Here is a 12603-nt window from a genome sequence, read left to right as displayed (position 1 = left end):
TGCACCCGTAGCAAGTTTGCAGATGACACTAAACTGGGAGGAGTGGTTGATACGCTGGAGGGTAGGGATAGGATACAGAGGGACCTAGACAAATTAGAGGATTGGGCCAAAAGAAATATGATGAGGTTCAACAAGGACAAGTGCAGAGTCCTGCACTTAGGATGGAAGAATCCCATGCACTGCTACAGACTAGGGACCGAATGGCTGGGCAGCAGTTCTGCAGAAAAGGACCTAGGGGTTACGGTGGACGAAAAGCTAAATATGAGTCAACAGTGTGCCCTTGTTGCCAAGAAGGCTAATGGCATTTTGGGTTGTATAAGTAGGGGCATTTCCAGCAGATCGAGGGATGTGATCATTCCCCTCTACTCAGCACTGGTGAGGCCTCATTTGGAGTACTGTGTCCAGTTTTGGGCCCCACACTACAAGAAGGATGTGGATAAATTGGAGAAAGTCCAGCAGAGGGCAACAAAAATGATTAGGGGGCTGGAGCACATGACTTATGAGGAGAGGCTAAGGGAACTGGGATTGTTTAGTCCGCAGAAGAGAAGAATGAGGGGGGATTTGATAGTTGCTTTCAACTACCTGAAAGGGGGTTCCAAAGAGGATGGATCTAGACTGTTCTCAGTGGTAGAAGATGACAGAACAAGGAGTAATGGTCTCAAGTTGCAGAGGGGGAGGTTTAGGTTGGATATTAGGAAAAACTTTTTCACTAGTAGGGTGGTGAAGAACTGGAATGGGTTACCTAGGGAGGTGGTGGAATCGCCTTCCTTAGAGGTTTTTAAGGTCAGGCTTGACAAAGCCCTGGCTGGGATGATTTAGTTGGGTTTGGTCCTGCTTTGAGCAGGGGGTTGGACTAGATGACCTCCTGAGGTCCCTTCCAACCCTGAGATTCTATGATTCTATGATAGAGTTTTCACACTTTTTAATCAGGAATATTTTTGTATCACTCCCCTTGTAAAGCCAGGCATCTTAATTATCAAGTCAATTCTACAGTGAACTATTTAAAAGTTTTACAGTTGGCCTAAAATTGTTTTCCTATAACTATAAAAATGTCAGTTTTAGGTCTGATGTTTTGGATCCTGGAGTAGGAGCAAATGCTGAGACCCCACTTTTCCAACAACAATTCAAGCCATGTTGGGTCATCTGATATCAAACTTTAAATCTAGCACTAGTGCAGGTCTGAATATTGGTCATCCTGGGATTAAGGCACATAACATTTTGCTTGGAAATTTCCACATTGGAGAGGAAGGAGAAATACTACTTTGTTGGTTGTTTTTGTTTTAAATGATAGTTGTTTGAAAGCTGCTCGGAGATATGGAATATTAGAAGTAGTCCCAAATGAAATGGATTAATGGGAAGAGGGCAGGTGAGATGGTAAAAGGTTCATGATTGCATACCACGTGGATCCACCACGTGCATCACTTGGCTGTACAATTTAATCACCGTCACATATAGGGGGGTGCATATAGACACAAACAAAAACACTGTTCATGGGAAATCTAATTCATTTTTTTCAGTTCAGCACCTTCCAACAATAAGTAGAGCTGGTAAAGTAGAAAAGTTATCTGAATAGTCACCTTGGAGTAGTGTTAACTAAATCTAGTTGATAGAAATTGGAGAATAGAAATTAAGGGTATTTTCTTACTGCCCCCCCCCCTTTTTTTTTTTTTTTTTTTAAGATTCCTTTGATTTGAATCCTGTTTTGATTAGCATAATACAGGTACATTTGTTGCTTATGCATAATTTGTATTGCGAATTATACAATTTGTGTATGCTTATGAATATTTCTATTACATTATATTCCTTTCCTATAACTGTGTTTCCCTGTTTTTGTAGTTCAAATACCAGATTTTAATAAAGCCTGTGGAATGAGTTTAGAGTCATCTTAGTGATATCACCTGTTACCTCTCTTGCACTGTACTTTCCTAAGAGGCTGGTGAAACAGAATTGTTAGTAGAGTAGTAATAATTCTCTGCAACTTGATCCTGCATATTTTTGGAAGGTAGAGAATGCCCTCTACTCCTAGTCAAATTGAGGGTGCTCCCAACCTTCCAAGTGGCACTCAGCTACCCCCAGTATCAGATCCATAATTCTCCAATAGTCCAATGTAAACTGGCAAACGGATCTCATAACTCAGAAAACAAATGTAGCATTTTATGTTCAGGCACACATGACAATAAATCAATTTAAGGTAAAGTAAAAACTGTAGATATTCTCACTAACTTTGGAACAAACATCTTGATTGAACAGGATTTTGTGCATACAGGTGGCAAAGATGTTCTAGCAGAGAAACAAGCAGTAGCTGGTTTGCAATTGTAGAAGTGAAATAACGTTTTTCTGAACCATTCACAACTCGAAGTTCTTCTGGTACATCAGATTCTGAAAATAAAACAGAACAATTTAAGGGTCATAATATACTGACTTTGTGAAACACTATAAAAAGTGGTTACCAGCAGCAAACTTTTTTGTTGTGTAGACTGACCCCTAATTGTAACTGTGTAACCAGTTTGACCAGTTCTTCATTACAGTTTTCTGCAAAGGACAATGTCTCAGAGTGCACAGTGCAGATGCCACTCTCTGTGTATGGTCTTCTGCCACTCTGTCCTATTAAGACATGGATGCCTCTATACAAGTGAATTCAGACAGTATGGTGGGTTTAGACACAAACATGTTTTAAAAAAAAAAAAGTGGGCCTGTAAAACATGGCATAGACCATTCCTTATCATTGGAGCAGTAGTTCTGTGAACTGCTGGCAGTTACTAAAAGACAGAAAGAAAAAAAAGTTATATTATATATAGATATAGATAGGCATTTTAAATGTGCCTTTCACCATAATATTTAGGAAACAAATGTTCTCTGAGAAAAAAATTACTTTTTAAAAACCTTCAGAGATTACTCATTACTCTTAAATGAACAGGAACACTCGGTCCCTTTAAAAGGGAATTTATAACAGCACAGTAAAGTCAATTTAGGACCCACCCATACTGTAAGTCTAAACATACAGAGTTGTCTGCCCCATGGTTACAAATGTATTTTTAAAATAAATATAAAATATAACTACTTTACTGTAGCATATGTAACAACACAACCATCATAAGGCTTTCCTAATCTGAGTGGAGATACTAATTTAATTACAAAGCTTCCTTTTCTAATATTTGTTTAACATACCCTATAAAACTGAGTTTTCAAGAACAGCCTTTTTGACCAAGAGCCTTGTTTTCAAGTGAGACATGATGTAACAACTTCATTACAAATATAAACAAAATCCTCCTTCTTAAGATAAAAATTTACTACATTTGGAAATGGAAAAAGGTAAATTACAGTGTCCCCTAGGGATCTGTACAGAGACTAGTGCTGTTCAACATATTAATAAATGATCTGGAAAAAGAGTAAGCAGTGGGTGGCTAAGTTTGCAGATGATATAAAATTACTCAAGACAGTTAGGTCCAAAGCAGACTGCAAAGAGTTAAAAAGGGATCTTAACTAAACTGGGTGACTAGACAACAAAATGGCAGATGAAATTCAATATTGATAAATGCAAAGTAATGCACATTGGAAAAATCCCAACTCTACATACAAAATGATGGGGTTTAAATCAGTTGTTACCACTCAAGAATGAGATCATGAAGTCATGTGGGTAGTTCTCTGGAAACATCTGCTCAATGTGCAGGAGGAGAAGTCAAAAAGAAACGAACTAGCAGAATGTTAGGAACCAGGGTGGATAGAAATCAATGATTTAAAAAAAATAAATCTGTTTTTATTTCAATTGGATTTATTTGATAAAATGCTTTTTGAGGAAAAAACCTATCTAAAGATCGTTTTAATTAAGATACACTACAGCTCAAAGACATCTCATCATGGAATAGGGATTAGAAATTCTAATTCTATAGTATGAGACAATATATTCATGTTTAAAAAAAGTTTTGTAAATGAGTTCCAATAGTTCATGGATTAAGGACCCAATTTTATGGGGTTCCAAGGGCTTCTGTATAGATTATTTAGGTTAATCTACCCAATGAGACTCGGTATCCTCTACACTGAGCACTATCAGAGATGCTTAGTTTTGCTGTTCTCAAACTGTGGATTTGTGTCTCCAGAGATAATATGCTTGTTAACAGCAAAAATATTTTAAATAAATAAATAAATAATATATAGAGGTGAGAAATAACAGACTTCAACCCTATTGTTCCTCTGCAAATTTGTGTACACAGAATCAATCCCTTACCTCTCTCTAAAAGTGCAAAGTTTCAAAAAGTTCAGTGAAAATAAGATTGTTGGGGGCGGAATAGATATGGACAAGGAGAAGAAGTCAGGAGATAAATATGAGAAGGGAGGGACAGGCAGGAGAAAGAAAAGTGAAACTGTTTTGAGAAGCATATTCCAGAAGTCTTGAGGTCTTTCTGATGTAGCTTTCATTGATTTGAGATCTACCATAACATTCTCTCACTAGAAGGGAAAATCTATAATAGTAGTGGGCCATAAAAAGAGACCCGGTGTGGGAATATTTTAATGAAGTTCCTCTACCTGTGGGTAAGACAGGCATGCACGCAAAATGCAAACACTGCAACAAAGAAATGCAAGGCCTGGTTGCCCAAATGAAACAACATCATGAGAAGTGTTCCTTCTCAGGAGGAAGCTGCATTGAAGATGATGAAAGGAACATGTCTGAACATGCAGGATCTTCAGGTTGGTAAGCTTTTTTATTTCATATTTCTTTCTTAGGGACTGCCTGTCTTCCTTCTGGACTATTCTTGAATTCTCATGTTTGAGCAACAAATATAGTTGTTACTCTATGATACTATCATTTTAGATACAGTTGTGATAAAAAATAAAGAGCTGAAATAGGCAGATCTTCCTTTTAGAATTTCACCTTTAAAGTAGTACTCTGTGTCAGTGAATGTAATAAGTAATACCAAATAAGCAGTATGGTAATAATAATTAAATAACTACATTGACTTATTTTGTTTAGGAGAATCCATCCTCAACATACAGGATTCTGAAGACTATCCACCTTCAAGATCACCATCATTTTCCATAGTTTCAGAATTATCTGCAATGATAGTGTATCAGTCACATCATGTATGTCATAGAGCCACAGTATATCACCTGTAGCAAAAAGAAAAAAAAAATCTCCATCATCCAGAAACAACCATAGATAAATTTGTGATAAGAACCAGCAGATTACAAAAAAAGGTAATTGATTAAAAAATTGCCCGGTTTGTTTATACAACAAACTCCCTTTCCATATGATTGAGAACCCACACTTCATTAACATGGTTCAGTCATTAAGACCAGGATACAGTCCACCCAACAGAGCAGATGTTTCAGGCAAATTGCTGGATAAAGTGTATGGAAGAGAAATTGACCAGAGTGCAAAAGATCTAGAGGGTGAAATTGTTAACCTGAGTCTTGATGGGTGGAGCAATGTCCATAAAGATCCTGTTGTATGTGCTTGTGTGACAACAGAGAAAGGAATGTCTTCCTTACAGAAACAATTGATACATCAGGAAATGTACACATAGCAGAATATTTACAAGAAGTAACAGTAAAAGATGTAACAAACTGTGGAAAAAAAATTCAAATGTCTAGTGCGCAACTTGGTCACAGACAATGCTGCAAATGTACCCAAGATGAGAATAAATTATTTAGAAGAGAGTCCCAAGCTAACATATGGTTGCAGTGGTCATTTGATGCACCTCCTAGCCAAAGACTTCAGTGTTCCAGAAATAAAGGCTAATGTTGTTGAAATTGCAAAATACTTCCGTAACAACCACTTTGCAGCAGCTGCTCTGAAAAAAATGGGAGGAACCAAGCTAACTCTCCCACCAGATGTGCGATAGACCTCAGTAGTGGACTGTTTTGAGCACTATATCAAGAACTGGCCTAATCTGATGAGTTTGTGAACAAAATTGTGAAAAAATAGACGGCACTGTCACAGCCAAAGTTTTCAACACTGGGCTTAAGAGAAATGTTGAACACATGCTGAATACCCTGAAGCCTATTTCTGTAGGCTTGAACAAAATGCAAGGAAATAGCTGTTTTATTGCTGATGCTGTTGAAATCTGGAAGGAATTGAGTGAGATCTTAAAAAGAGAAATATGCAATGACAGAGTTAACTTACAAGCATTAAAAAAAAGAATGGGACAAGCATTATCTCCAGTTCATTTTCTTGCAAATATTCTCAGTACTCGGTACCATGGTCAAACCTTAACTGCTAAAGAAGAGGAGTTGGCTATGACATGGACATCCAGCAATCATCCCTCCATAATGTCAACTATAATAAACTTTAGAGCTAAGGGTGAACCATTCAAGAAATGTATGTATGTTGATGTTTTAAAGAAAGTCACACCAGTGAAAGTCACTTAAGCACTTGGATTCAGAGACTGTTGAAGTGATAATCTCACTTTTAACAGCAGTAGATTCTTCTGCCAGTGTAGAAAGAATATTTTCTTCCGTTGGACTAATTCATTCCAAAGTAAGAAATTGTTTGGGACCTGAAAAAGCAGGAAAGCTTGTTTTTCTTTTCCAGATTATGAACAAACAAGAAAATGAAGATGAAGACGACTGAGTTAGCTGCAGAAGCCAATATTTTAAGTTTCTCATGTTTACCTGGCTGACATAACCCACAAAAATTAAATGGGCTATTTTAAATATTTAATGTAACTATTTTAGTTAAAAATAATTTTAACAAAAACAAACCTGATTTTAAAAAACTTGAATGTTTAACTAAATTCAAAAATTCATATGCTTTTTTTGTTAAAATATTATGTTTTCTGTTGAAGAAAAAAAAATCGAGAATACATAATGTTGTTGTTTTAGTTAAATAAAACAATTTAAATGTCTGACTGGTGATGTTCTCCTCCTAATACAGCATGGCAAGAAAATCCTCCAAATATTAATGATTAACCTGTTGAATTGGAGAAAGTTCACTTCTCAGTGACTTCATAAATATCTGCTTCAATTACCTTTGGTAAATTAAATAACCAAACAATCATTCATTTTCTGATATAGCTGTAAAATTAATCTGAAAAGTTTTCAAAATAAATCTCTTTAAAAATGTATAGTGTGTATCTTCTAAAAATTAAACCTATAGCTATTTCTGAGTTGTGAAGAATATGTATTAAGATTATAACAATCAACAAGAATGCACTGTTATGTAGAAATCCATGAATAAAGAGTCTTCCTGACTAGTGATTTAAATCATAATTTAAATCAAATCCACCCTGTTAGGAACTATTAGGAAAAGGATATATACGGTAATAAGACAGTAAATATCATAATGCCACTATAAATCTATGGTATACACACATCTTGAATACTGCACACAGTTCTGGTCACCCTATCTAAAAAAAGATATACACCTCTACCTCGATATAACGCTGTCCTTGGGAGCCAAAAAATCTTACTGCGTTATAAGTGAAACTGTGTTATATTGAACTTGCTTTGATACACTGGAGTGCGCAGCTCTCCCCTCCCCCCCCCCCCCCCGGAGCACTGCTTTACCACATTATATCCAAATTTGCGTTATATCGAGGTAGCAGTGTATCAGAAATGGACAAAGTACAGAGAAGGGCAACAAACATAATTAGGGGTATAGAACAGCTCCCATATAAGAAGAGATTAAAATGACTGGGACTATTCATCTTGGAAAAGAGACAGCTAAGTGGGGAATATGATAAAGCTCTGTAAAATCATTAATGGTGTGGCAAAAGTGAATGCGGAAATGTTATTTATTTCTTCACATAATATAAAAGCTAGGCGTCACCCAATGAAATGAACAGGCATCAGGTTTAAAACAAACAAAAGGAAATACTTCTTCACCCAATGCAGTCACCTGTGGAATTCATTGCCAGGGGCTGTTGTATAACTGGGTCCAAAAAAGAACTAGATAAGTTCATGGAGGATAGATTCCTCAATGGCTATTACCGTATTGTCCCAAGTATAGGCCACACTTTTTTCCCCTAATTTAAGTCTTTAAATTAAAAAAAATTACTTCAAATCCCAGCCGCGGCGGGGACTAAGAGGGCTGAAAAAAAACAGTGCGGCTAGAGCAGGGGAATGGGGGGAGGCACGAAAAACTAACTAACTTCAGGTCAGCGATGCAAACCCATGCTCCGGGTGACCCTAAGGCTCATACTGGATAACAGAGGCTGGATCACTTGATAATTGCCCTGTTCTGTTCATTCCTTCAGACGTATCTGGCATTGGCCACTGCTGGAAGACACTATACTGGGCTAGATCTAGATGGACCATTAGTGTGACCCAGTATGGCCACTCTTATGTAGAAATATTTCAAAGCTCCCCCCCTACTGTTTTCTAGAAAAAATGTCTGCTTAATTAATAAATTAAACATTCACATGCAGCTCAGTAATACGGTCTCCACTGATCTGTAGAATTCACAGAAATCTTATCCTTCAAAAAGATCAGGATAATAATTTTGACAGAAGATTTAAATACTACCCAGGAGAGTCAAACAAACAAAAAACAAGCAGACACGACAGCAGCACCTTACACAAGCCAAGAGGAGAGTGGGAAGTAAAGGAGAATGGAGGAAAAACCAGAGACCCAAATAACCCTAAAAGAGATTAGAAATAATGATCTTCCACATTAAAAGTTTACATCAAACTTCCAGATTCCCTGAATCATCCCTACTCAGAGGAAAGACACAGCAAGGGGCCACGGAGACCCTATAGAAAACACACAGTCTCCAGGAATTCCTCACAAATACTTCAGGAGGGCAAAGTGGGCAGACAGCTAGTAAAAGTGGGGATTAGGAATTACTGACTGACAGCTGTGCTGCTCTTGCATCACCCTCCCTACCACCAGGCACCTGACGCCTTGCAAGAACTAGGCGCCAATTTCATCATCACCCCCCTCCCGCACCAGACAATCACGGGGTGGGGGGTTGTATCATCCCCCAGTGGGGCTGGATACCTCACTCTCCTCAGGGGAAGGGGCGCAATGTCGCCCCACCACTGTGCGGGAAGTTGGGGGATTTGCACTGCTCTCCCAGGAGCTGGAGGGGGGGGGACTTTAAGCCCCCGTTCCCTGCCCCCGCAACGACTATCCCTCTGGGGCGGGAGGGGGCAGTTGCAGTGCCCTTCCCCCTTCGGCAGCTGGGGGCACCTTTTCCCCCTGGGCCCTGCTAGAGTCGTGGACGAAGGCTCCCCTCACTCACCGTCGTACTGCGGCTCCGGCCCCTCCTCGGGAAACTCGATAGCGGGCGGCGGCAGGTTGGGCCCCGCGGCTCTAGGCCAGAGCGTGGGCCGCCGTTGCCCCGCAGCGCCCCCGCCACCTCTCCACATGGCCGGGACCTCTGGGACTCAACGACCCGCCGCTTCCCGCGGCCCAGCAGAGCGAACGGAGGCGAGGGGGGTGGAACGTACCAGCTCTTTCCAGGCCCGGCTCGCCCAGCTGCGCCCTCTACAGGGTCCCGCCATGGCGCGCCAGGAGTCTTCCTCGGTCGACCTCGTGCGGAATGGGGCTGCCGGCCGGCCAACCTCCCCGCACCCCTAGGGGGAGCTGAGGCACTGACCATTCCCCCCACACACACACACCCACACCCACACCAGGGGGCTGACCAGTCCCGTCCCCCCAGCACTATAGGTGCTGGAACTAGGAATGCTCCACACCCCCACTATACAAATTGTTCCAGACATCCCCTCTGCCCCCCCCCCCCACATCCCTGGGTGGTTTTCTGTTTGTTTTTCATATTAAAAATTCAAATTATGTCTACCCTATTTTTCCTGGAAACCTTGTAAATGACTGAAAAACTATTAGATGTATAATATTATGGACACCATCCAAGTGAAACTTGATTAACTGATAAGGAAAGTTATTTGTATCCATACTGTTTAAAATTATTTGGGTTTTTGTTTAACACCTGTTTAATTCAAACATCTAATAGACAATTGGGAGAAAAGGTCTTGTGGTAAAGATTTAACACATCTGCCCCTTCATTTCAAGGCTGAGAGTGTTAATCTTCCTCTCTGAGTCAGGCACTGCATTTTTTAGCAAAACCAAAGAAGACTTGAATTTAAATTCCTGAAATTTCAAAAGTAAAAAATTAAGCACAAAAACAAAAAGTTTTTTGAGGGTGAACAAAAAAAAATCCCTTTCAGATCTTTGTTCAGTATAAAAAAGCAAAGTAGGCACAAGCATTTTTTCCATTATAGGTCACCCTCAAGAGAAGACAAAGGTCATTAGAGCTATAGTAAAGAAAGACAAAACAGAAAATCAGAATCAGTCAGCGCTGATTCTTGACAAATGCACAATTTAGTGGAGAGGTTGGCAAGAGTAGGGAAAAGGTTAAAAGACACAGTTTTCACGTTATTTATATATATTTAATTTATATAAACATATTTAAGTTGTGCCCATCCAGAGTTCTGTACCAAGCTATACAATTTATATTTATTATGGAAAAGTGTGCTAGATGCCTCACAATACAAATACAAGACATGATCCCTGAAGATCTTGACTAATGCCCAAATCTAAATCCACAGAACAAAACCCTCCAAGGTCTCCTAAATCCCCCAGAATTTAAACTCATAGCCCAACCCCACTCCTACTCCTCCACTCAGCTGTCCTTTCATAAAAAGCCTGGGAGACCAGACTTTGCAGCATCCCCAGCTGTTTAACAAATTTGCCCAATGATGGAAGTAAATTCCACAAGGCTATTGCTATTCCATACAGGTTCCACAAGACTACAACTATAGCCTTAATCATAATATTTGGGTTAATATCTCACACAAACTGATAAAAGTAATGGGCTTGAACTTGCAACCTTTACTCAAAGATGTAATCACACTGAAATCAAAGGGACTATGACTCGCAGGATTGGTCCCATATAATTAACATTTCCTCATATGGGGGGAAGGGATAGCTCAGTGGTTTAAGGATTGGCCTGCTAAACCCAGGGTTGTGAGCTCAGTCCTTGAGGCAAAATCAGTACTTAGTCCTGCTAGTGAAGGCAGGGGGCTGGACTCAATGACCTTTCAGGGTCCCTTCCAGTTCTATGAGATAGGTATATCTCCATATATTTATTTTTATCTTTTTACATACACCTCTACCCCAATATAAAACAGTCCTCAGGAGACAAAAAATCTCACTGCGTTATAGGTGAGACCGCATTATATCAAACTTGCTTTGGCCCCCCTGTTCCTTGTTCCCTGACCACCCCCTCCAGAGACCCCCCTCCCTAATCACCCCCAGGACCCCATGCAACCCCCCGTCCCCTGACTGCTCCAACCTCTATCCACCCCCTCCACCTCTTGACAGGCACTCACCAGCAGCAGCGGGAAGCGGAGCAGCCCGGCCCCAGGCCGCTCCACTCCACCACCTCGCTCCACTTCCCACTGCCGGTGAGTGCAGGGAGGTTGGGGAAAAGATCCCCCCCGCACTCACCTGCAGCGGGAAGCAGAGCGACGCGGCCCCAGCCCGCTCCGCTTTCCTTGCCCCAGCCCCAGCTGTGTCGCTGGGGGGCGGATGGGGAAAAGTCCTGCACTCACCTGCGGCGGGAAGTGGAGTGCCACGGCTGGGAGCTGGCGGAGTGCAGCTGGCTGGGGCTGGGCTGCTCCACTTCCCACCACCGGTGAGTGCGGGGAGGTTGGGGAAAGGACGCCAACCGCACTCACCTGCGGCGGGAAGCGGAGCGACGCGGCCCCAGCCCGCTCCACTCTGCCACCTCCCAGCCACGGCGCTCTGCTTCCCGCCACAGATGAGTGCGGGGAGGTTGGGGAAAGGACACCCCCCATACTCACCTGCGGTGGGAAGCAGAGCACTACGGCTGGGAGCTGGCAGAGTGGAGTAGGCTGGGGCCGGGTTGCTCCACTTCCGCCGCTGCTGGTGAGTGAGGGGGGGATCCCTTCCCCCAAGCCTCCTCCCCCAAGCCACATGGCTGGGGCCGGGGCGAGGGAAGCAGAGCGGGGTGCTCCCGGCCCCCCCGCTAATCCCCCAGGCCACTCTGGGACTGCGGGGCCCAAAAAAGTGCCCTCCCACAGCTCCTGCCCCACAGACCCTGGGAGGGGAGCCCTTGACCGCCCCTGAGACACTCTGCCCCTTAACAAACCCCTCGGCCCCAGCCTGGCCCAGAACCTTAACAGCTGTTCAGAGCAGCATGTCAGAGCTTTACCGCTTTGTATGCGAACCTGCCTTATATCAGGTCACGTTATATCAGGGTAGAGGTGTACTAACCTTTCTCTGCTTCCTTTGTCCATGCCTATACCGTATTTCAGTTGAGATGTGAATGGTATTGTAATTCATTCTGGTAAGTGTTTTAAACTATAATGTACAGAGGTGCCGACTTTCCAAAGTGCCAGGGAGGGCTCAACCTCCAGCTCTGGAAGAGCTGCTGGAAGAAGTGGCCAGTACATCCCTCGGCCCGCACCACTTCCAGCAGCTCCCATTGGCCTGGAGCAGCGAACCGCGGCCAGTGGGAGCCGCAATCAGCCGAACCTGCGGACACAGCAGGTAAACAAACTGGCCCGGCCCGCCAGGGGCTTTCCCTACACAAGCGATGTCCCAAGTTTGGGAAACACTGATATAGAAGATACAGTAATAAGGTGATAAGTGACAGTCAGCATGGATTTGTCAAAAAGAAATCAT

General features: G+C 42.1%; 1 protein-coding gene across 8 annotated transcripts in view; it reads right to left on the bottom strand.

Annotated features, from left to right (window-relative positions):
- Positions 1-12603, bottom strand: part of EIF2AK1 (eukaryotic translation initiation factor 2 alpha kinase 1) — a 52469-nt gene that overhangs the window by 27252 nt on the left and 12614 nt on the right. For 3 of the 8 annotated variants that reach the window (XM_044979004.1, XM_044979003.1, XM_044979008.1), the window contains one exon: positions 2224-2379. Coding sequence is in view for 3 of the 8 variants with exons in the window: in XM_044979002.1 (XP_044834937.1) it covers positions 2224-2379; positions 9179-9305 (283 nt within the window). In the remaining 5 variants the exon portion in view is untranslated. Of the gene's footprint in view, positions 1-2223; positions 2380-8619; positions 8707-8934; positions 9029-9178; positions 9381-12603 lie in introns of those variants that run through there. The other 5 variants (XM_044979002.1, XM_044979001.1, XM_044979000.1 and 2 more) reach the window with 5 other exon arrangements.

This window comes from Mauremys mutica, chromosome 11 (genome assembly GCF_020497125.1).
Source record: "Mauremys mutica isolate MM-2020 ecotype Southern chromosome 11, ASM2049712v1, whole genome shotgun sequence".
Taxonomy (NCBI): domain Eukaryota; kingdom Metazoa; phylum Chordata; order Testudines; family Geoemydidae; genus Mauremys; species Mauremys mutica.
Note: the sequence above shows the minus strand (reverse complement) of the source record. Positions and strands in the feature narration are given on the sequence as shown.